This window comes from Pan paniscus, chromosome 16 (genome assembly GCF_029289425.2).
Source record: "Pan paniscus chromosome 16, NHGRI_mPanPan1-v2.0_pri, whole genome shotgun sequence".
NCBI lineage: Eukaryota > Metazoa > Chordata > Mammalia > Primates > Hominidae > Pan > Pan paniscus.
Genome location: NC_073265.2, coordinates 32,352,897 through 32,378,287, shown reverse-complemented (window position 1 = coordinate 32,378,287; position 25,391 = coordinate 32,352,897). Strand labels below are relative to the sequence as shown.

General features: G+C 42.7%; 2 protein-coding genes across 3 annotated transcripts in view; both read left to right on the top strand.

Moving 5' to 3' along the window:
* Nucleotides 1–6,365: 6,365 nt before the first annotated feature.
* The window catches only part of UBR1 (ubiquitin protein ligase E3 component n-recognin 1), a 181,875-nt gene continuing 162,849 nt past the window's right edge, over nucleotides 6,366–25,391 (top strand). Inside the window, exons 1-5 of one of the 2 annotated variants that reach the window (XM_055098337.2) lie at nucleotides 6,388–6,477; nucleotides 20,585–20,636; nucleotides 20,812–20,877; nucleotides 22,146–22,227; nucleotides 23,257–23,611. In XM_055098337.2, the coding sequence (XP_054954312.2) occupies nucleotides 23,531–23,611 (81 nt within the window). In that variant the 5' untranslated portion in view covers nucleotides 6,388–6,477; nucleotides 20,585–20,636; nucleotides 20,812–20,877; nucleotides 22,146–22,227; nucleotides 23,257–23,530. Of the gene's footprint in view, nucleotides 6,478–20,584; nucleotides 20,637–20,811; nucleotides 20,878–22,145; nucleotides 22,228–23,256; nucleotides 23,612–25,391 lie in introns of both variants that reach the window. The other variant, XM_034938606.3, reaches the window with a different exon arrangement.
* LOC100980789 (small ribosomal subunit protein eS1-like) lies at nucleotides 13,031–13,924 on the top strand. The gene has a single exon (XM_034938608.3). The coding sequence runs from the start codon at nucleotides 13,063–13,065 to the stop codon at nucleotides 13,855–13,857; it is 795 nt and encodes a 264-aa protein (XP_034794499.1). The 5' UTR covers nucleotides 13,031–13,062; the 3' UTR covers nucleotides 13,858–13,924.

Below are 25,391 nucleotides of genomic sequence, written 5' to 3'. Positions count from 1 at the left end.
GCAATAATCCAGGTAGTGGGGTAATTACAAAGACCTGAAGAAGAAAGATGGGAGAATATAACATTGAGATTAGAAAGGAATAATCAGATGTAACAATAATTTTAAAAATAAAAACTATAGAACATGGCACCTGATTGGATATTCAAGGGAAGAAAATAAAAGTTTTGCTTTTTTTTTTAATAGTGCCAAAATGTGGAACCTAGTGACTGAGGGACCAGGGCTGTAATGTATGAATGGAGAGCATTACCCATATCAATAAAATAAAATTTTGGTTTTGGTTTTATCTAATACTACACCACTAGAAAACATGTGGAAGGATATTTTAAAACCAAATTTGGGAGACATGATTGAGATGATCTAATTTAAAACCCAAGGAATGTGGCATATGTAAAATGCATTTGCAAAAACCTTAGAGTATGGGGAACCCGCCCCCGATATTTCAACGTAGGTTCTTTCTAGTTTCCATAAGTGTCAGCTGGCTGAGAAATAAAGAGAAAGAGCACAAAGAGAGGAATTTTACAGCTGGGCCACCGGGGGTGACATCACATATCGGGAGGACCATGATGCCCACCTGAGCTTCAAACCAGCAAGTTTTTTATTAAGGGTTTCAAAAGGGGAAGGAGTGTAAGGACAGGGAGTAGGTACAAAGATCACATGCTTCAAAGGGCAAAAAGCAGAACTACTAATAAGGGTCCAACAAAGATCACAAGGCAAAGGGCAAAAGCAGAACTACTGATAAGGGTCTATGTTCATCGGTGCACGTATTGTCTTGATAAACATCTTAAATAACAGAAAACAGGGTTTGAGAGCAGAGAACTGGTCTGACCACAAATTTACCAGGGCAGTTTTTCCCCACCCTAGTAAGCCTGAGGGTACTGCAGGAGACCAGAGCGTATCTCAGTCCTTATCTCAACCACATAAGACAGACACTCCCAGAGCCTCCGTTTATAGACCGCCCCCCAGGAATGCATTCCTTTCCCAGGATATTAATATTAATATTTCTTGCTAGGAAAAGAATTTAGTGATATCGCTCCTACTTGCACATCCATTTACATGCTCTCTGCAAGAAGAAAAATATGGCTCTTTTTGCCCAACCCCGCAGGCAGTCAGACCTTATGGTTGTCTTCCCTTGTTGCCTAATCATCGCTGTTATTCTGTTCTGTTTCAAGGTGCACTGATTTCATATTGTTCAAACACACATGTTTTACAATCAATTTGTGCAGTTAACACAATTATCACAGTGGTCCTGAGGTGATGTATATCCTTAGCTTATGAAGATAACAGGATTAAGAGATTAAAGTAAAAACAGGCATAAGAAATTATAAAAGTATTATTTGGGAACTGATAAATGTCCATGAAATCTTTACAGTTTATGTTCCTCTGCCACAGCTCCAGCCGGTCCCTCCGTTTAGGGTCCCTGACTTCCCGTAACATTAGAGAAACCTCAAAGATACAGGAAATCATTTTCTAGAAATGGGGCACAACAAGAGGAAGAATCATGCTGTTAAAGTATTTGGACAAGGTCCAAAGTCACAAAAGCCAGCAGTCTCAATTTCAGACACTGTACTCCAACCAAGCCACTTCGCTCATGGTGTTCAAAGTGAATAGGAACAGGATATTATTTATTTAATGATGATTAATGATTCTCCAGGGAAATACTGGTTTGACCAGCTAATCACTTCAATTCAGCATAAAAGGTGTCTCAGTTCCTGACAGTCAAAGCAGAAAGGTAAATAGAGTTCTTCTTATAAAGAAAGCAGGCAGCAATTCACCATGAAAGCAAACTTACCTAGAACCAAAGTCAAGGGAGAATGTATCACTCAGACATTTTACAGTACAACGTACATTGTCACCAACAGCCATATATTGAATTAAGTGACTCTCATAAACATAAGATGCAGAAATTGTCTTTTTTTTGGGTGGGGGGGGGGCTGTCGGGGGGCGGAGGATAAAGTTTTGCTTTTGTTGCCCAGGCTGGAGTACAATTATGGGATCTTGGCTCACTGCAACTTCCACCTCCTGGGTTCAAGCGATTCTGCTTCAGCCTCCCAAGTAGCTGGGATTACAGGAGCCCGCTACCACGCCTGACTAATTTTTAAAAATATTTTTAGTAGAGACAGGGTTTCTTCATGTTGGCTAGGCTGGTTTCAAACTCCTGACCTCAAGTGATCCACCTGCCTTGGCCTCCCAAAATGCTAGCATCACAGGCGTGAGCCACTACACCTAGCCATAATTGTCTTCAAATCACTATCTTACTGACTTTGTTAAAAATACAAAAATATAGTATTAAATCGTTTTGTGAAGTCATTTATATAGAGAGCTAAAGTAATGTAATTAAAATAGGTTGCATATGTATAAAGTTTGTTTGTTTGTTTGTTTGTTTGTTTTTTGAAACAGAGTCTAGGTCTGTCTGTCGTCCAGGCTGGAGTGCAGTGGTACAATATTGGCTCCCTGCAACCGCCGCCTCCTGGGTTCCAGCAATTCTTGTGCCTCAGCCTCCCAAGTAGCTGGGATTACAGATGTGGGCCACGACGTACGGCTAATTTTTGTATTTTTTAGTAGAGACGGGGTTTCACCATGTTGGCCAGGCTCGCCTCAAACTCCTGGCCTCAAGTAATCTGCCCACCTCGGCCTCCCAAAGTGCTGGGATTAAGATTATTTTTAATTATTTTTTTAAACTGTGGTAAAATAGGCTGAGCACAGTGGCTCACCCCTGTAATCCCAACACTTTGGGAGGCCAAGGCAGGCAGATTGCTTGAGCCCAGGAGATTGAGACCAGCCTGCACAACATGGCAAAACCCTGTCTCTACTAAAAATACAAAAAATTAGCAGGGTGTGGTGGGCGCATGCCTGTAGTCTCAGCTACCTGGGAGGCTGAGGTGGGAGGATCACCTAAACCCCGGTGATCAAGGCTGCAGTGAGCCGAAATTTTGCGCCACTGCACTCCAGCCCAAGCAGTAGAGTGAGACGTTGTGTAATTCAGTGCAATTAAGTACATCCATATTGTTATGCAACCATCAGCCCTTAACATAATGGCTTCAAGGTTCATCCATGTTGTAGCATGTGCCACAATTTCCTTCCGTTTAAGGCCAAATAATATTGCATTGCATGTATAGACCACATTTTGTTTACCCATTCATCTGTTGATGGATACCTGGGTTGTTTTCCCCTTTTGGCTATTGTGTATGATGCTACAATGAACACTGGTGTGTACTAGACATTTTTAAAGCTTTTTTTTTAACTTTAATTTTAGGTTTAGGGGTACAGGTGCAGGATTGTTATTCAGGTAAACTGCATGTCACAGGGGTTTGGTGTACAGATTATTTAGTCACCCAGATAATAAGCACAGTACCCAACAGGTATTTTTTTTTCTGATCCTCTCCCTCCTCCTACCCTCCACCCTCAAGTAGGTCTGTGTGTGTCATTTCCCTCTTTGTGTCTATGTGTTCTCGTTGTTTAGCTCGCACTTTTAAGTGAGAACATATGGTATTTGGTTTTCTGTTCCTGCATTAGTTTGCTTAGGATAATGGTCCCCAGATCCATCCATGTTGCGGCAAAGGACATAATCTCATTCTTTTTTATGGCTGTGTAGTATTACATGGTGTATGTGTACCACATTTCCATTATCCTGTCTACAATTGATGGGCATTTAGGTTGATTCCATGTCTTTGCTATTGTGAATAGTGCTGCAGTAAATATTTGCATGCATGTGTTTTTATGGTAGGATGAACTATTTTACTTTAGGTATATACGCTTTTTAAGCTTTTGAGGGAGCACTCCTTTTATTCCTTAACAAAACAGAAATTTGGGAAGAATTTCATCTAGGTAATCAATGCTCTTTACAAGAAACCTGAAACACCTGCAAAAGTAAAAAAATCACAGATCAAGGAATTTCTGACTTATTACAACATGGATCAACCTTAAGGACATTATACTAAGTGAAATAAGCCAGTCACAAAAAGATAAACACTGTGTGATTCCACTTATATAAGGTACCTAGATGTAGTCAAATTCACAGAGACAGAAAGTGGAATGGTGGTTTGCAGAGACTGGGAGGAAGTGGGGATGGGGAGTTAATGTTTAATAGGAACATTGTTTCAGTTTTGCAAGATGAAAAAAGTCTGGAGATGGATAGTAGTGATGGTTTTACAGTATGGATGTACAATCGGCCCTCCATATCCATGGGTTCTGCATCTGTGGATTCAACCAACTGTGGATCAAAAATATTCAGGAAGGCTGGGTGTAATGGCTCGTGCCTGTAATCTGAGCACTTTGGGAGGCTGAGGTGGGCGGATCATTTGAGGTCAGGAATTCAAGGCTAGCCTGGTCAACTTGGTGAAACCCTTGTCTCTACTAAAAATACAAAAAATTAGCTGGGCCTGGTGGTGCACACCTGTAATCCCAGATATTCAGGAGGCTGAGGCAGAAGATTCACTTGAACCCAGGGGGCGGAGGTTGCAGTGAGACAAGATTGTGCCACTGCACTCCAGGCTGGGTGACAGAGTGAGACTTTGTCTCAAAAAAAAAAAAAAAATTCAGGAAAAGGCTAGACTCAGTGGCTCACACCTATAATCCCAGTGTTTTCAGAGGTCTAGGCAGGAGAATCCCTTGAGGTCAGGAATTTAAGACCAGCCTGGGCTGGTCTTAACAAAAAAATTAGCTGGCCATGGTGGTGCACCCCTGTAGTCCCAGCTACTTGAGAGGTTGAGGCAGGAGAATCACTTGAACCCAGGAGGCGGAGGCTGTAGTGAGCCACCATCATGCCACTGCACTCCAGCCTGGGCAACAGAGCAAGACTCCATCTCAAAATAATAATAAATGTATACACTCTATTTCTCTATTTTTCTCCATTAAATGTTTATTTATTTTATTTTATTTTATTTTATTTTATTTGAGACAGAGTCTCGCTCTGTCGCCCAGGCTGGAGTGCGGTGGCACGATCTTGGCTCACTGCAAGCTCTGCCTCCCGGTTTCATGCCATTCTGCTGCCTCAGCCTCCCGAGTAGCTGGGACTACAGGCGCCTGCCGCTGCACCTGGCTCTTTTTTTTTGTATTTTTGGTAGAGACGGGGTTTCACCGTGTTAGCCAGGATGGTCTTGATCTCCTGACCTCGTGATCTGCCCGCCTCAGCCTCCCAAAGTGCTAGGATTACAGGCATGAGCCACCGCCCCCAGCCTGAAGTGTTTTAAAATGTACATTTCTTTGACCTGTTATTTGTACTTAGAATAACTTATCCTAAGGAAAGATGTGTGTGGAGAGATTTACCAATAGGTATGTTTATGAAGGCAAAGTTTATAATAGAAGAAAAACAGAAACAAACTACAGTAAAGGTTCCACAATAAGAGTCATAGAAAATAAAATGGCACATCCATACATGGGTGTAAAGGTGTTTCATGTTTACACCGGTGTTCCAATACTTCAAGATTCAAGTTGCTGCCATTTTAAAGTCATGCTCAAGGGTTCTCAATATCTACATTACCAGCAGACCAAAGATTAAGCAAAATGAAAAACAGTGTTTAATCTTAAAAGGCCTGTAATCCCAGCTACTTGGGAGGCCAAGGCAAGAGAATCTCTTGAACCCAGGAGGTGGAGGTTGCAGTGAGCTGAGATCACGCCACTGCACTCCAGCCTGGGTGACAAGAGCGAAACTCCATCTCAAAAAAAAGAAAAAAGGAAGGCAATGTTTCTACACAAGGGATATACCAGTCCCACTCGAGATAATCTGGGAACTCTAGTCAATGAGCAAGATGAATAAAAGGCTAAGAATGATCACCTTTGCAAATGAAAGAGTAACAGGAAGCTGGGATATGATTTTACTAGAAACTGTAAAAATAATTGGCAACTTTTACAAATGGAAACCTCCAATTCCAAATGCTTAATACCATATTTATAATATTTTTACCTTTATATTTATTAAAGTCCTACATGCAAATCATTTACATTTTCTCAATTTTCTGAAGTAGTCTTTAAACACACACACACACACACGCGCACACACACACACACACACACACAATGTGTTTTCCCATAATCTAGGACAAATTCATTTTATCCAAGAACTTGGGACTTGATCATGATTCTCTTTAGAGGATAGTCAAGTCCTGACAGTCTATACTGTGGAGCCAGGAGATGCCTCTCATTAAGCAGGGGAAGACATCGGGGCCAGGAGAGTATGACCTACTCACAGACCTCGCGAGTTCGTGCCCGTATAAGGACACGCCGCCCTGTTCACCAATTTGCCCTGCCTTCTCCTGGGCGAGCGCTTCTTAGCAAAAGCCCCAGAGCGTCGGTGACATTCCCGGAGCCGGGCGGGGTATTCGAGAGGGGACCCACACCTTCCCGCTGGCCACGCCCCCGGTCGGGGTTGGCGCGGTTTCCATGGGGACTCACACTGCGCTAAGGTTTCTCTCCCGTCATTCCTGTCAGCCCATGATATGATGCTACCTCCTGAACCCTGAGTGTGAGGAGCCGATGCTGGTGAGCTGGAACTGGGTCCCAGGGAGGCGGCCAGGAAAACGAGAGGCAGAATACCACATTAAAGGAGCGCAAGTCAAATACCCGGGCGCCAAAAACTGGAAGGATTTACGTTTGGACTTCAATGCTTAGGGAAGTGGGTGGGAGGTGAGTAGGGCAGAGAGGGCAGAGCCAGGAACAGGGAGAAAACCACGGAACTAGGTGGGACTCAGTAGAAGCTGAACTGGTAAACCACGGAACTGGGTGGGACTCGGTAGAAGCTGAACTGAACTTCAATATTCAGGGATGAATCAGGCGCTCTGGATAAGTGGCAACCCTCTTTACTCAACCCAGGCACTGGAGGTATGTGAAGAGAGGTCTGGGCTCTCCTGTCAGGAGCACTGTCAGGGGGACAAGGCCATGCCGTGTGGGGGAACTAGTGGCTCTATTTCTCAATACTTTTGTTTTACTCAAACTATCCATACATTCAGTTTAAGGGGGCAAGTATTTCAACACATTTGCCGCTAAAAAGAAACCCATGTTGTTTACTACCAAGAAACGGTCTCAAGTGTTCCCCATTTACACCTTCCAGAGTAGTCTTTTTAATGCTGGAGCTCACTCTTGTTTTTGACCTCCTTATCTCTCTTGACCTGCCAATAGTGATGCTGTGGGCTTTCAGGATCAAATGATATCTACCGATTCCCACTAAGGAAGAGGTGAGACTAGCCCTCTCACAACGATCACAAGAAATGCTGCAAGGACCACTTTCATTCGTACTCCCAGACCCCATCCTTCCAAAACAATTTGTATCAGTTTTGGTTAGGTCAATATTCAGAGTTGACCTTAGTGTGACTGTAGAGTTTCTATTCAGAGTAGAGCTGAATTCTACCCTGAGTTCTCATTGTATAGCTAAATGATGATCATATTACAGGAAAAGGGGTAAGTAAACTTTTTCTGTAAATGGCCAGATAGTACGTGAGCCTTGTTACAAGTACTCAGCTCTGCTGTTGCACTGGGAGAGCAGCCATAGTAGTAGTACCTCAATAAAACTTTATGGACACTGAAATCCAAATTTTGAATAACTTTCTTGTGTCACAAAATGTTACTATTCTTTTGATTTTTTTCAACCATTAAAAAATGTAAAAACTATTCTTAGCTCAGGGAAGTAAAAAAACGACCATAGTTGGACTAATCACAGTTTGTCAACATCTGGCATAAACTATTAGCAGGTTGTTGCCTAAAATCTCTTTATCTCATCAAATTACTGTGAAGAGTTGTAGGCAAATAGGTATATTTTATTAGGTAGAGGTGATTATATTCAAAGATAAGTTATTTTGAACTTAAAATCTAGTATTTTAAGACCAAACTATTCAAACACAGCTAGAATTCACTAAGGAAAAGTTACAGTGGACATTGAAGAAAAAAATTAACACTTTAGTTTTTTTTGTTTGTTTAACACTACTCTTAATAGTTACTGAAAATTTTGGTATAACCAACCAACACACACACAAACACACACACATATGACCCCCTCACACCACCCCGATTTATGTTAATAAGACATGGCAGGGGGAGGGATAGCATTAGGAGAAATAACTAATGTAAATGACGAGTTCATGGGTGCAGCAAACCAACATGGCACATGTATACCTGTGTAACAAACCTGCACGTTGTGCACGGGTACCTAGAACTTAAAGTAAAATAAAAAAAAAATTTAAAAGACATGGCATAAGAGGATCACTTGAGCACAGGAGGTCTTGCTCAATCACCCAGGCTGGATTGCAGTAGCTCGAACATGGCTCACTGCAGCCTGGACCTCCTGGGCTCAAGCAATCCTCCCACCTCAGCCCCCTAAGTAGCTGGGACTACAGACACACACCATCACACCTAATTTTTTTCTTTTTTGGTAGAGAAAGGGTTTCACTATGTTGCCCAGGCTGGTGTTGAACTCCAGGGCTCAAGCGATCCGCCAGCCTCAGCTTCTCAAACTGTTGGGATTATAGGTGTGAGCCACCCCACTGGGACCAAAGAGACTTTCACACAAATTGTTGCTATGGTCTGAATGTTTTATGTTCCCCAAAATTCATATGTTGACACCCTAACCCCTATGGTAGATGGTATTAGGAGGTGAGCCTTTGGGAGGTGATTAGGTCATGAGGGTAAAGCCCTCATGAATGGGATTCATACCCTTATAAAACAGGCTCCAGAGAGGTGTCTTGCCCTTTCTACCATGTTGGAACACAGCTAGAAGGCGCCGTCCATAAGCCAGAAAGAAGACCCTCACCAGACACTGAATCTCCCTTGATCTTGGATTTCCCAGCATTCAGAACAGTGATAAATAAATTTCTGTTGGTTATATGATACTCAATTTATGTTACTCTGTGATAGCAGCCTGAACAGACAAAGACAGTTGGTTCCTTGGGAAACGGGATGCCTAGGAAAAGATTATATAGTTGAACCTTGAACAACAGGTTTGAACTGCATGGGTCCACTTATATGCAGATTTTTTTCAACCAAATGAGGATCAAAAATACAATATTCAGGCCAGGCGTGGTGGCTCACACCTGTAATCCAGCACTTTGGGAGGCCAAGGCAGGCGGATCACCTGAGGTCAGGAGTTTGAGACCAGCCTGGCCAACATGGTAAAACCCCATCTCTACTAAAAATACAAAAAGTAGGCAGGTGTGGTCGCACATGTGTGTAATCCCAGCTGCTCAGGAGGCTGAGGCAGGAGAATTGCTTGAACCTGGGAGGCGGAGGTTGCAGTGAGCCGAGATTGGGCCACTGCACTCCAGCCCAGGCGACAGAGCCAGACTCCGTCTCAAAAAAATAAAAAAATAATAAAAATAAAATGCAAAAATTAGCCAGGCGTGGTGGCGCATGCCTGTAATCACAGTTACTTGGGAGGCTGAGGCATGTGAATCGCTTGAACCTGGGAGGCAGAGGCTGCAGTGAGCTGAGATTGTGTCACTGCACTCCAGCCTGGGTGATGGGGTGAGACTTTGTCTCAAATAATAATAATAAGTTAATTAAATAAAATAAAATACACTATTCAGGGGAAACCTGAGTATGGAGAGGGCTGACTTTTTGTACATGCGGGTTTTGCAGGGCTGACTGTGAGACGTGAGTATGCACGGGTTTTTATATACTCTGGGGGTCCTGGACCCAATCCTTGGCATTTACCAAGGGACAACTGTATATTTAAGTGACATGGCATAAAATAAGTTATAATATCTCTGCTTTGTTACTATAGGTTCTGGTGCAAAGTAGTTCCTGGGACTAAGCTGTCACTCAACTTATGCCACTCAACTTAGTTTTGCTGCCTTTTTATTAATGTGACAAAAAGTGTGTGTGTGTGTGTGTGTGTGTGTGTATTTATGACAGGAACATGACCATTTAAATAAATTTACCTAATTGTGTCTTCATTTAAACTGTCTGAAACTAATGAATGAATGTCATGTTCCTTTTCTCTTCTTTCCTCCTCACGTTGAGGCTTATCTTTCTATTTCCAATAATTTCCCCTTCTCCCCTTCTTCCCTTCACTCTTTTCTAGTCATTTCCCTTCTTACTTTGTCTCCTGCCTGGAAGGATGTTAGACTCTTCTATAACAACTCCATTTGCCCTTCCATAGAGATCACAAGTCCTTGCTTTCTTCACTCACTTCTTTTTTCTTTTCTCCTCTTCCAAAATTACAATAAGATGAGAACAATTAACTATGTTCTCATCTTTCTCATTATTGACCCTCAGTTGTGGCATTAATGAAATGATAGGGCAGTTCTGGAAATTTTAGGTAAAGGTAGCACATCCATTTAAATCTTACTCAGTCTTTTCTAGGCCTCCCTGTTTCTTTATCCATATGATTAACCCCACCTAGCCAGATCCTTTGGGTCACTGTCTTTCATTACTTTATTCTTAGAGTTATTTTTCTACCACCCTTCCTTCGTCATTATCTCTCCGCTAGGAATACTCCCTTAGTTTTAGGTTGAAACCAGGCTCTTCAGGCAGTGTGGCTAAGAACTTCAGACTAACCTGGATTGAAACCAGTTCTGAAACTTACTGTGTGACCAGGCAAATCTTTAACTCCTATGACTCACTATTATCTTACCTCTAAAATGGCAACTATAGTGGTCTCTCTTCCACAATGTTGTTTTAAGGGGTAAATGAGATAATGCTTTTGGGGCTAATGATTTTCTTATGGGATGACTGCCTAAGCCCTTTCCATCTCCATCAGCTTATTATCTGCTTAGATCTGCCATTCCCTCCATCTCTCAAATCCTCTGTACCTTTGTCCTCTGTCTTCCTCCTCCTGAGTTCCTAAACTTCCTTCTGTTGTGAGACCACTAGTTCCCACATGCAGACCTTCATGTTTTGTTTAGGCCATCAATTATTTATCTCCTTGGAAGATGTTAACACAGACTAGCTCAAGTATAATTCAATTACATTAAAATACCTCTGACCCAACACAATACTACTGCATCATAAGCATCTCTCAGGAATGAGTTTATTTTATCTAAATAAAAGTAAAAAGGATGTTAGAATAGGCATGTTGGTAGCATCTTGGATCACTGGAGCATACCCAGCAAGAGCTAAAGAGGAAATAACACAAAGGAGTACTGTTCAGTGATGCTTTACACAAAGCAGTCATAACAGATCTGGAGAACTGTATTTCATCCTTGCCTTGGCTTCAGCCAACCAGATAGCAGTTTTACTATCCCTGTCACTACTAGCTTTAATCAATAAATCAACTATTTATAGCAACACCATACATTTGTATGGCATTTGATAATTGACAAAGTAATTTCATATACATTTTCTTGTGTAATTCTTATAACCTCCTTATCAGATAAATTTTATCATCACAGTTACAGATGAGAAAATTGAGGTTCAGGGATTGTGACTTGACTTTGTAAGGAAATAGTGAAATCAGCATTCAAATCCAACCTCTCGAGTGTAGACCAAACTCAAGAAGATAAGATTTGTCTTTGGCTTTTGTTTGTTTGTTTTTTGTTTTTTTGTTTTTTAGATGGAGTCTCACTCTGTCGCCAGGCTGGAGTACAGTGGCGCTATCTCGGCTCACTGCAACCTCCACCTCCCGGGTTCAAGCAATTCGTCTGCCTCAGCCTTCCAAGTAGCTGGGACTACAGGCGCGTGCCACCACACCCAGCTAATTTTTTTTGTATTTTTAGTAGAGACGGGGTTTCACCATGTTAGCCAGGATAGTCTCGATTTCCTGACTTCGTGATCCACCCACCTCAGCCTCCCAAAGTGCTGAGATTACAGTTGTGAGCCACCACGCTCAGCATGCCTGGCTAATTTTTCACCATGTTGGCCAGGATGGTCTCAGTCTCTTGACCTCATGATCCACCCACCTCGGCCTCGCAAAGTGCTGTCTCCCAAAGTGCTGGGATTACAGGCATGAGCCACCGCACCCGGCCTGTCTTTGGCTCTTTTAGCTGACTTTTTTTTTTTAAGGGTTTTGCTTTCTCACCATTCCCATATGTAATGGAAACTGTAATGTGCCACCCAGATCCTCCTTCAGGAATGAAGGACTTACTCCCCCAGCTGCTCAGAGTGCTGGCAGTGAGAAGCCATCAGAGACTGCCTCTGCTGAAGAGGGCTGGCTTGCTCAAGTTGACCCCTTTTGCCAGGGCTGCCCACATCTAATGACTGATCAACATTAAGAATATGAAAACATTCCCTCCTACTCCCAACTAGGGCCAACTCCGAAAAAGGGTTATTCCAGCTTCAGGATTCCCCAGAGAGTTGTTCAGATTGCATGGCAGCTCATTTTCTCCCTCAGCCCAATCAAGTTTCCTTCCTTTTCCTTCCCTTCCATGGTTGTTGATCCCAAGAATACTCCCCAATATACCCCCTGCAAGCTAATCTGTTTCAGTTTCAGCTTCTTGTGAAACCTAACCTTCAACCTATGATATGCACAATTCCAAAGAACTTGGATTTCGGGATCTCTTAAACTAATACCTACTTAAAGGTAATCTGATAAGAGGTTATCATCCCAAACATACCTGCATATTAATAAGGTCTTGGGTTGACAATGCCAGGACCCCTAGGAAAGAGCCTCTAATGATGAAATAAATGTGACAAGTGCTAGCCTCTAATCTGGCTTTGGAAATTTTTGTGGGACCAATGCACATTTTGTGAGTTGATTTTTAAGGTGCTATTTTAACTCTGGGAGGCCAAGGTGGGAGGGTAACTTGAGGCTAGAGTGGACAACATAGTGAGACTCTGCTCCATTAAAAAAAAAAAATTAATGAGCTGGGTGTGATGCTGTGCCTGTGGTCCCAGCTACCTGGAAGGCTGAGTGGGGAGGTTCATTTGAGCCCAGGAGTAAAAAGCTGCAGTGAGCTATGATTGTGCCACTGCACTCCAGCCTGGATGACATGGCAACCCGTTTCAAAAAAAAAAAAAAGATTTTGTACCAGACAGGAGGAATACAGGTAGACACTACTGTCATCTCGCACAAGAAGAAAGATGGGAGAAGGGCATGTGAATGGAATCCCCCAGGGCTTCTCAATTTTGATTGCTCAGTAGGTTCACTTGGGAGAGGTCTAAAAAGACAAAAACTAGCCTTTTGGCTCTCTGACCAGCACCATGGCGGTTGGCAAGAACAAGAGCCTTACGAAAGGCGGCAAAAAGGGAGCCAAGAAGAAAGTGGTTGATCCATTTTCTAAGAAAAATTGGTATGATATGAAAGCACCTGCTATGTTCAATATAAGAAATATTGGAAAGATGCTGGTCACCAGGACCCAAGGAACCAAAATTGCATCTGATGGTCTCAAGGGTCGTGTGTTTGAAGTGAGTCTTGCTGATTTGCAGAATGATGAAGTTGCATTTAGAAAATTCAAGCTGATTACTGAAGATGTTCAGGGTAAAAACTGCCTGACTAACTTCCATGGCATGGATCTTACCCGTGACAAAACGTGTTCCATGGTCAAAAAATGGCAGACAATGATTGAAGCTCATGTTGATGTCAAGACTACCGATGGTTACTTGCTTCATCTGTTCTGTGTTGGTTTTAATAAAAAACGCAACAATCAGATATGGAAGACCTCTTATGCTCAGCACCAACAGGTCTGCCAAATCCGGAAGAAGATGATGGAAATCATGACCCGAGAGGTGCAGACCAATGACTTGAAAGAAGTAGTCAATAAATTGATTCCAGACAGCATTGGAAAATACATAGAAAAGGCTTGCCAATCTATTTATCCTCTCCGTGATGTCTTCGTTAGAAAAGTAAAAATGCTGAAGAAGCCCAAGTTTGAATTGGGAAAGCTCATGGAGCTTCATGGTGAAGGCAGTAGTTCTGGAAAAGCCACTGGGGACGAGACAGGTGCTAAAGTTGAACGAGCTGATGGATATGAACCACCAGTCCAAGAATCTGTTTAAAGTTCAGAATTCAAATAGTGGCAAATAAAAAGTGCTATTTGTGAAAAAAAAAAAAAAAAGACAAAAACTAATACTCAGGTCCTTCCCCTTTCTATTTTCTCTCTTTTTTCTTTTTCTTTTCTTTCTTTCTTTCTTTTTTTTTGAGACAACATCTTGCTCTGTCACCCAGGCTGGAGGGCAATGGCGTGATCTCGCCTCACTGCAAACGCCACCTCCTGGGTTCAAGCAATTCTCCCACCTCACCCTCCCGAGTAGCTGGGATTACAGGCACCAGCAATCATACCCAGCTAATTTTTGTATTTTTGTAGAGATGGGATTTCACCATGTTAGCCAGGCTAGTCTTGAACTCCTGACCACAGGCGATCCCCTACCTCAGCCTCCCAAAGTGCTGGGATTACAGGTGTCAGGCACCATGCCCAACCAGGTCCTACCCCTTTCTTTTTTCTTTCTTTCTTTTTTTTTTGAGACGGAGTCTTGCTCTGTCGCCCAGGCTGGAGTGCAGTGGTGCAATCTCGGCTCACTACAAGCTCCGCCTCCCGGGTTCATGCCATTCTCCTGCCTCAGCTTCCCGAGTAGCTGGGACTACAGGTCCCCTCCACCGCACTCGGCTAATTTTTTGTATTTTTAGTAGTTTTTTAGTTTCACCATGTTAGCAAGGATGGTCTCGATCTCCTGACCTCGTGATCCACCCGCCTGGGCCTCCCAAAGTGCTGGGATTACAGGCATGAGCCTGGCCACCCCTTTCTAATTAAATCAGAATCATTAGAATGCGGCCTGGCATTGGAATTTTTTAAAAGATCCCAGGTAATCCTAATGTATAGCAAAAAATTGAAAGCCTCCAGCATATTCCATAAATAAGGATTTTTAAGGAAAACTGTTCTAAGCATGGTTGTCCCAACTAACTGTGTTATCCTGGGGTGTCAGGAAAGCTAACTAATGTATATTAGTTGTTGATAATGTGTCAAACAGTAAAATGGAACCTACAGAAGACCTTATAGCTTGTTTACTCACAAAACTACTGTAAACTGAAGGCAAATGAAAAAAGAAGTACATCTTTGCGTATGAATCAAAGAAATTCATAATACTGGTGGCGCATGCCTGTAATCCCAGCTACTCAGGAGGCTGAGGCAGGAGAATCACTTGAATCCCAGCTACTCGGGAGGAGGAGGTTGCAGTGAGCCGAGATCACGCCACCGCACTCCAGTCTGCGGGACAGAGTGAGACTCCGTCTCAAAAAAACTAACAAACAAAAAGAAAATATAAGTTAAAACTGAGAAAATGTTAAAGTATTTATCAATTATTTTGAAAGAATAAACCCAATATATGTTAACAAAAACAGTATTTTAAAATAAAAATTAACTGCTTTCCAAAATACAAAAAAAATTGAAAAGTGTGGTAATCTTTTATATTTTCGCAAATCTCTTAACGTCTGGCTTAACAGAAGGCAGCTAGGTTCTTTTTTTTTTTTTTTTTTTTTTCTGAGACGGAGTCTTGCCCTGTCGCCCAGGCTGGAGTGCAGTGGCGTGATCTGTGCTCACTGCAAGCTCCGCCTCCCGGGTTCACGCCATTCTCCTGCCTCAGCCTCCAGAGTAGCTGGGACTGCAGGCGCCCGCCACCACGCCTGGCTAATTTTTTGTATTTTTAGTAGAAACGGGGTTTCACCGTGTTAGCCAGGATGGTGTCCATCTCCTGACCTCGTGATCCGCCCACCTCGGCCTCCCAAAGTGCTGGGATTACAGGCGTGAGCCACCGGGCCCGGCCTGGCAGCTAGGTTCTTATAACTGCTTTTGTATTCGATATATTGTGATATATTGTTTTGGCTGAAGTGTACGAAGAAAATCTGGCCTTACACAGATACATAACTGGAAAGGGGAAGAGCATTTTATTTATTTATTTGTTTATTTTATTATTTATTGAGATGGAGTTTTGCTTTTGTTGCCCAGGCTGGAGTGCAGTGGCGGGATCTTGGCTCACTACAACCTCTACCTCCCGGATTCAAGAGACTCTCCTGCCTCAGCCTCCCGAGTAGCTGGGACTACAGGCGTGCACTAGCTGGGACTACACGCGTGCGCCACCACGCCCGGCTAATTTTTGTATTTTTAATAAAGACGGGGTTTCACCATGTTGGCCAGACTGGTCTTGAACTCCTGACCTCGTGATCCACCCACCTCGGCCTCCCAAAGTGCTGGGATTACAGGCGTGAGCCACCGCGCCTACCCTGTTTTTTTTTTTTTTTGTTTTTTGTTTTGTTTTGTTTTTTTGAGACGGAGTCTCGCTCTGTCGCCCAGGCTGGAGTGCGATCTCAGCTCACTGCAACCTCCGCCTCCCGGATTCAAGCGATTCTCCTGCCTCAGCCTTCCGAGTAGCTGGGACTACAGACGCGTGCCACCACGCCCGGCTAATTTTTTTTTTTTTTTTTTTTTTGAGACGGAGTCTCGCTCTGTCCCCCAGGCTGGAGTGCAGTGGCGCCATCTCGGCTCACTGCAAGCTCCGCCTCCCAGGTTCATGCCATTCTCCTGCCTCAGCCTCCCGAGTAGCTGGGACTACAGGCACCCGCCACCACGCCACGCTAATTTTTTGTATTTTTAGTAGAGACGGGGTTTCACTGTGTTAGCCAGGATAGTCTCAATCTCCTGACTTCGTGATCCACCCACCTCAGCCTCCCAAAGTGCTGAGATTACAGTCGTGAGCCACCGCGCGGCTCGGCATGCCTGGCTAATTTTTTGTATTTTTAGTAGATACGGGGTTTCACCATGTTGGTCAGGCTGGTCTTGAACTCCTGACCTCGTGATCCACCCGCCTCGGCCTCCCAAAGTGCTGGGATTACAGGCAAGAGCCACTGCGCCTGGCCAATAAATAGTAGTTTCTTAAGACTCAATTCAGTGTGGAATCTGAAACCATATCAATGAAATTCTTGTACTCCACAGCATTCAATTCCATTGTTCTATTTAGCATTTTGGATGGATCTTTTACCCACCTTTTTTTTTTTTTTTTAGATGGAGTCTCACGCCCAGCTAATTTTTGTACTTTTGTTTTTAGTAGAGACGGGGTTTCACCATCTTGGCCAGGTTGGTCTTGAACTCGACCTCGTGATCCACCCGCCTCTGCCTCCCAAAGTGCTGGTGTGAGCCACCGCGCCCAGCCCATGCTGGATTTTTAACACCTCATTTGTCATCTGGAAAATACTGATTGAGTTATACCAATCTTCCACATGTTGACACGTCATTATAATTTATCAAAAAATCACATTAATATCACCACTGATCCTGAGGACTTTGTCAAGCTCACAGTGGCAGATATGACTTTTCCACAATTCTAATTTTTCATTTGAAAGCTCAAATTTGTCATAGACAACAAAAACTGACAGTTGTTTTCCTTGAAGAAAAAGTCTTGTTCATATTTGAGAAAATGCCTGCCAAATAGTCAAGTCTGAATAATCATAGTTACAATTGTCAGTTGTTCTTTTAAGTAAAAAGGGTGTTCTGTGATTTAAAAAGTGGCTGGTTGAGCTAGCAACTCAATGCAGAAGTGCTTCTTCTCAAGTCAGTCATCATACTTTGTACATGGCAGAAAAACTTTGTGCGCTTCCTATTTCATCATACAGAATATTTAAAAGGCTCATGGGTTGAGATTTAATAAAATTAATGTTTACTTCATCAAGGGTATTCTTAAAGGAAAGCCTTTTCTCCCCCCTCCCTTTTTTTTTTTTTTTTTTTTTAACTGCAAGTGCATGGTGGTGAAGAAACTACTACTTCACTTTGATTACTAGTCCAGTTTGGTGTCGCTGCCTTGATTTTGTGCTAAGAGGCCAGTAGTTTCAGCTACCAAGCTTTTGCACTCATCAGTGCAAATGCCAACATGGTGTTGTTGTTGTTTTTTTAAATAAAAGGCAAATAACTCTTTGTTTTTTGTTTTGTTGTTGTTGTTTGTTGTTTGTTTGTTTTTCTTGAACCATGGTCTGGCTCTGTCACCCAGGTTGGAGTGCAATGGCCTGATCTTGGCTCACTGCAACCTCCACCTCCTGGGCTCAAGCCATCCTCCCACCTCAGCCTCCCAACTAGCTGGGACTACCGGCCAAGGCCACCACACCCAGCTGATTACTTTTTGTGTTACTGTAAAAATAGTTTTCCCCTCACAGACTTCCTGAGTCTCAAGAACTCTCATTGCGTCTGTGGACATTTTTTATGGCTGCAGAGTATTACATTATATGGGAAAACAGTTTATTTAGCCAGTGTCCTTTATTGTTGGGCATCTGAGTTGTTCTTTACTTTTCTACGTTACCAATAATTATGTAGTTAAGATTTGGCTGACACCCTGAATTATTTTTCCAGTATAAAGTGTTAAAAATGGAATCGCTGGTCAAATAGTATGCTTTTTTTTTTTTTTTTTTTTTTTTTTGAGATGCAGTTTCGCTCTGTCACCCAGGCTGGAGTGCAGTGGTGCGATCTTGGCTCACTGCAACCTCCACCTCCCGGGTTCCAGCAATTCTCTGCCTCAGCCGCCCAAGTAGCTGGGATTACAGGCACCCACCACCATGCCCAGCTAATGTTTTGTATTTTTAGTAGAGACGGGTTTTCACCAACTTGGCCAGGCTGATCTTGAACTCCTGACTTCGTGATCCACCCGCCTTGGCCTCCCAAAGTGCTGGGATTACAGGCGTGAGCCACCGTGCCTGGTCCAAATAGTATACATTTTTTAAAAAAGGCTTCTGAATATTGCCACACCACCTTCCAAGAGGTTTACCAATTTACATTTGCATTTTACTTAATAATATGGTTGTCCTTCCAGCTTCTTACCAACACTGATTATCTTCCAAAAAAAAAAAAAAAAACCTTGCCAAATTTATGGGCAATAAATCATATCCAATTTTTACTTATTTTGCATTTATTTGCTTACTAGTTAGGTCTTTTTCACAAATTAATAAAAATTAGTAAGTTGCACATTTATGTCTTTCATCCATTTTTCTTTTGGAATAGTCGTCTTTAGGATTTTTTTTGTTTGTTTTTTTTGAGACAGGATCTCACTCTGTTGCTGAGGCTGGAGTGCAGTGGCCTGATCTTGGCTCACTGCAACCTCTGCCTTCTGGGCACCAGTTATCCTCCCATCTCAGCCTCCTGAGTAGCTGGGACTATAGGCACATGCCACCACGCCCAGCTAATTTTTGTATTTTTTGCAGAGACAGGGTTTTGCCATGTTGCCCAGGCTGGTCTGGAACTCTTGGGCTCAAGTGATTCACCCTTCTTGGCCTCCCAAAGTATTGGGATTACAAGCATGTGCCATGGTGCCTGGCCGCTTTGGGATTTTATCCTTTGATCTGCCATGTCTACTGCAGACATTTTTCCCTAGTTTTCGTTTACCTTTTAAATTTTATGTCATTTATTTTTATGTTTTTAATTTTAATAAAATTACATATTAGTATTTTTATGTTTATATTTTTTGCCTTTAGCAACATGCTTAAAAAAGACTTCTCCAATGCAATATTAAAAAAATATTTACTTTGGGCAGGGCTCAGTGGCTCATGCCTGTAATTCTAGCACTTTGGGAGGCAAAGGTGGGTGGATCACTTGAGCCCAAGAGTTCGAGATCAGCTTGGGCAACATGGAGAAACCCTGTCTCTACAAAAAAATACAAAAATTAGCCAGGCATGGTGGTGCATGCCAGTGGTCTCAGCTGCTTGGGAGGCTGAGGTGGGAGGATCGCTTGAGTCCTGGAGGTAGAGTTGAAGTGAGCCAAGACCATGCCAGTGCACTCCAGCCTGAGTAACAAAGCAAGACCCTGTCTCCAAAAACATAATAATAATTTTTACTTATTTACTCTTTTTAGCAGTTAACTCTTTAATCTGTTAATAATTATTCTGAGGGCCGGGCGCGGTGGCTCATGACTGTAATCCCAGCACTTTGGGAGGCCGAAGCAGGCGGATCACGAGGTCAGGAGATCGAGACCATCCTGGCTAACATGGTGAAACCCTGTCTCTACTAAAAATATAAAAAATTAGCCGGGCGTGGTGGCGTGCACCTGTAATCCTAGCTACTCAGGAGGCTGAGGCAGGAGAATCACTTGAACCCGGGAGGTGGAGGTTGCAGTGAGCTGAGATTGCACCACTGCACTCCAGCCTGGGTGACAGAGCAACATTCCGTCTCAAAAAAAAAAAAAAAAAAGAATTATTTTGAGGTATGATTTGAGGTAAGGATCTGACCATCTTTTCCCAGATAGTTACTTATTCTTTAAATGTTTCTTTTCTTTTTTTTTTTTTGAGACAGAGTCTCGCACTGTCACCCAGGCTGGAGTGCAGTGGCGCGATCTCGGCTCAACGCAACCTCCGCCTCCCGGGTTCAAGCGATTCTCCTACCTCAGCTTCCCGAGTAGCTGGGATTACAGGCATGCACCACCATGCCCGGCTAATTTTTGTATTTTTAGTAGCGATGGGGTTTCACCATGTTGGCTAGCTTGGTTTCGAACTCCTGACCTCCAGTGATCCACTGGCCTTGACCTCCCAAAGTGCTGGGATTACAGGCTTGAGCCACCACACCCAGCCTCTTTAAATTTTTTTATTGTGGTAAAATATACATAAAATTTACCATTTTAACCACTTTTAAGTATACCATTCAGTGGCATTAGATATATTCATATTGTTATGCAACCATTACCACTACACATCTCCAAAACTTTTTCATCTTTCCAAAATGAAACTCCGTATCCATTAAACTCGATTCTCTCCTCCTCTCAGACCCTGGAAACCACCATTCTACTTTCTGTGTCTATGAATTTGACTACTCTAGGTATGTATTATAAGTCAAATTACACAGTATTTGTCTTTTTGTGACTGGCTTCTTTTATTTAGCCTAATGTCTGTAAGGTTCATCCATGCTGTGGCATGTGTCACAGTTTCCTTCCCTTTAAAGGCTGAATAATATTCCATTGCATGTATATGCCATGTTTTGTTTATCCACTCAGCTGTTGATGGACACTTGGGTTCCTGCCACCATTTGACTATACTGAATAATGCTTCAATGAACACAGGTATACAAACATCTGTTCAAGACCCTGCTTTCACTTCTTTTGGATATATACCCAGAAGTGGAATTGCTGGATCACATGGGAATTCTATGTCTAATTTTGTTTTTTGAGGAACTGCTACATAACCATCTGTTTTTGCACCACTTAATAAACAGTCCGGCTGGGCGTGGTGGCTCACACCTATAATCCCAGCACTTTGGGAGGCCGAGGCGGGCGGATCACCTGAGGTCGGGAGTTTGAGACCAGCCTGACCAACATGGAGAGACATCGTGTCTACTAAAAACACAAAATTAGCCAGGCATGGTGGTGCATGCCTGTAATCCCAGCTACTTGGGAGGCTGAAGCAGGGGAATTGCTTGAACCCGGGAGACGGAGGTTGTGGTGAGCTGAGATCACGCCACTGCACTCCAGCCTGGGTAACAAGAGTGAAACTCCATCTGAAAAAATAAATAAATAAGCAGTTTATAATTTCCTTCTCACTTGAAATGCTGTTATCTTTCATGTGTAAAATACTTGAATTTGGTATAAAGTAATAAAGTGAAATGGATAAGAATAGGGCCTTGTGAGTCATTTGAACTGGATTTTATTTATTATTATTTTTTGGTAGAGGTGGGAGTCTTGCTATGTTGCCCATCTCAAACTCCTGGGCTCAAGTAATCCTCCCGCCTTGGCCTCCCAAAGTGCTAACATTACAGGGGTGAGCCATTGTGCTGGCTGAATATCTGCTGTGTCACTTGGAAGCTGCATGTCCCTAACCAAATTATGTAACTTCTCTAAACTTCAGTTTTCTGTTTCTCATGACAGTAAAATAGAAGTAGTAACATCTACCTAAAGGATTGTTATTAATATATAGCTAGTGTTATTAATATACTAGTGCTTTGATTACATTAAGATGTTGATAAGTGGCTATTATTTCTTTTTATTTTCTGTTTTTTCTTTTTTTTTTTTTTTTGAGACAGAGTTTTGCTCTTGTAGCCCAGGCTGGAGTGCAGTGGCATGATCTTGGCTCACTGCAAACTCCACCTCCTGGTTTCAAGCAATTTTCCTGCCTCAGCCTCCTGAGTAGCTGGGATTACAGGCACCTGCCACCACACCCAGCTAATTTTTGTATCTTTAATAGACATGGGGTTTCACTGTGTTGTCCAGGCTGGTCTCGAACTCCTGACCTCAGGTGATCCACTCACCTTGGCCTCCCAAAGTGCTGGGATTACAGGCGTGAGCCACTGCCCCTGACCTATTTCTGAACGTTCTAGTCTATTTCATTTATCTAGGAATGAAAGAAGAAAAAGAGAAGAGCGTGGGGTAGCATAAGAGAACTACAGAAGTAAAAGCATAGAGACAGGAACGGACAAGGTAACTTTTAGGGCAATTTTTATCAAAATGTGGGACAATACCTATTGTGGGTTATAGTATCACTTTAATAACTACAACCAGTATTTTGGCTTAAATGCATAAACATATTGCAATTGAATAGAAAATATGACATATTGGAAGTATTGTTTCAGAAAATTTAAGTTTCAGTATATATATACATATTCTATATATACCCATTTAATTTTGTGTAGGTGTACCGTGATAAGATGTAAAATGTATTTATTGTGGTTGTTGGGCAAAAAAGGCTGGAAAAACAGTATTTTAGCACCCAGGAGGTAGTTCATTTGAGCAGAAACATTGTTTAGGCAGGAAAGTTCTATAAATCAAGGTGGACCACAGCATTTGGAAAGCCTCCTCTACTTTTCACATTGTTTGGAGCTTTATTTTCTTCCCTTTGTTAAAAATATACTTTAAAATTATTTGTTTTGTAAACAATTTAAAATACAAACGAAGGTAAAGTAGCTCTTGACCACCTTCTTCCTCCAATCCGAATCCTGGCCCTCAGAGTTACTACTTTGCCCTTTCCCCTTTCAGACTTACTCCTTCACATTTAAATGCCTATGTGTGCAAATATATAGTTTGCGGCAACTTGGCTTTTTTTTCTCTCACTTAATTTATCTTGATCTTTTCACGCAGATTTATCTTGCTCAAGAGCTGCACAGTATTTCAAAATGCGAATGTACCATAGTATATCTTGTCTTTCCTCTATCGATGAATGACTAGGTTTCCAATTTTTTGTTATTTCCCCCCGTGTCCCCTAATAAAGCTGGATCCCGAGGTTTTTTTGTACACATGTGCAAGTGCCCACGGGGTAGAATCCTAAAAATAGAAGATGTGTGAGTACTTTCTTTTTCATTTTGTAGGCTCTGGAGAACTACTGCAGGGAGGTTGGGATACAAAACATCCCCAGGCCAACAACCGGCCAGCTAGGACAGGTTCTTGCTTTAGCCCCCGACAAGTTTTCTTCCTTTCATAATGGACGCTGACTTTGTTTTTTTTACCTCGTAGATGCAACAGTTCCCAGCACCAAACCCAGATATACAACCATTCAGCTACCAAGAGCTACTCCTGGTAAATTAGAGGGGAAAAAAAAAAATCTCCAGTCCCTTCACGTCCTGACACTTGCTTCCGGGAAGCGGGCCGGAAGCCACTCCTCGAGTCTGCGTCAAACCCGACTTCAGGGGCCGTCGTAAAAGTGTCGTCCCTGTCTCTCCAACCGGCCACAGGTTTCCGCTTGCCTCTGGCCGGGGGTCGGCAACTGCAGGCGTCAGTTTCCCTCAAGATGGCGGACGAGGAGGCTGGAGGTACTGAGAGGATGGAAATCAGCGCGGAGTTACCCCAGACCCCTCAGCGTCTGGCATCTGTAAGTCCCTATAGGCAAGTCTCTTTTGTCCTCCCCCCAGTCCCTCCCTACTGCGCTTAGGAGGATGTGGGGCTTCACCCCTTATGGCGGCTCTGGGGAGGGGGAGTTATCTGGATTGATCTGGAAGGAAGCCACCGAATAAAAAGTTAGTCGCAACCCACATTTCTGCCAGCCAAGTCTACGGAATATAATGACTTTGTTATGTATTATTCTTGATGATCTCAAGCGTGCATGTCTCTATTCTGAAGTAGAAAGAACCAGTGATGTTATTAGACGGTTTGATGTGGGGGCCGAGGCGGGGTTGGAGCAAGAGCCATTTTCGTATAGAAGCAGTACTAACCCTTTACTCTTGATGATGGGAACGCAGCACCTGGTATTGTATTGCATAGCCTGCTGGCCGGGACCTGATATTGGTAGGTAGTGATGCCACTGTCAAGTCATGTCTAGATGTGAGGTGTAGTAATTGTCCTTTCGTATAGCATCTTGGGAACCCCAGGCCTAACCCTCAGTGGAGAAACCCATCATCTGTCGCTACTTTTTAAAGGTGAAGAAAGGACTCCCAAACATTTCAAGCCAGAGCAATACCATTAATTGATACCATTAATCTATACTTTGCTCTTGCATTTTGAAAGAATGGGAAGGCACTGATAGTGAACAAATTTGAGTCACTAGCTACAGGGAGAAAGCTGCCGAGGAAGATAAGAGTAGGGGGCAATGTTAGGGAATGTTCTGGATGCCCAGGGCATCTAGTGTGGAGATATGTAGAAAATATTCAAATATCTGTCACCGCATAATGTTTTATTAGTTTGTCTTTCTAAATAGCAGCATTTAGAGATTTGGGATATACACATTTTTTCTGAAGTTTCTTTGGCTTGTAGTTTAATAAAAACATTATTTTATTTTATTTATTTTTTGAGACAGAGTTTTGCTCTTGTTGCCCAGGCTGAAGTGCAGTGGTGTAATCTCGGCCCACTGCAACCTCCCGAGTTCAGGAATTGAACTGCAAATTCCCGAGTTCAGGAATTCTCCTGCCTCGGCCTCTTGAGTAGCTGGGATTACAGGTGCCTGCCACCATGCTTGCCTAATTTTTTTTATTTTTATTTTTATTGGAGACGGGGTTTCACCTTGTTGGCCAGGCTGATCTCGAACTCCTGACCTCAGGTGATCCACCTGCCTCGGCATCCCAAAGTGCTGGGATTACAGATTAAAAGCATTCTTGAAGGTTTTTTTTTTTTTTTTTAACCCTGCATACAATTGAACATTGTTTTATGCGAGAACAGAGGGAGCTACAGAGGGAGCTACGGAATGAGTCAACTCCAGGGACTGAAGAGACTGTCTAGGAGGTAGGAACCAGGTAGGGAGGGAGTTGGAAAAAGGGTTTGGCCACTGACTATGTCAGTGCTTGCCGTTTTCCTCCACCCCAAATAGCAGTTCAAATTCACTTCACTACTGTTCCTGAAGGAGGAAGCATCTTATTTGAGATGATAAGGAATGAGGAGGTAGGACAAATTTAAAAGCAACTGAAACATTTTAATGGTAGTTTGTGAGTTTTGCTTGTTAGAAGGAGTGGGGAAACTGCTGTGGTCAGAAGAATTGTTAGAGTTTTGTATCTGAAGACTAATATTTATTTAAAGCTTTGATACATTAATTTTTTCCAGATAATACAATAAAACCCCATCATTCTGAACGTCACTAATTTGGAATTGGAGATAATGATACAGGAATTGAGCTAGAATTTATGTGGCAACTCTTTACCTCAGGAAATATTATTAGATTTTGT

Excerpts from the sequence above, each read along its gene's own strand:
- LOC100980789 (XM_034938608.3), top strand. The coding sequence starts at position 13,063 with ATGGCGGTTGGCAAGAACAAGAGCCTTACGAAAGGCGGCAAAAAGGGA.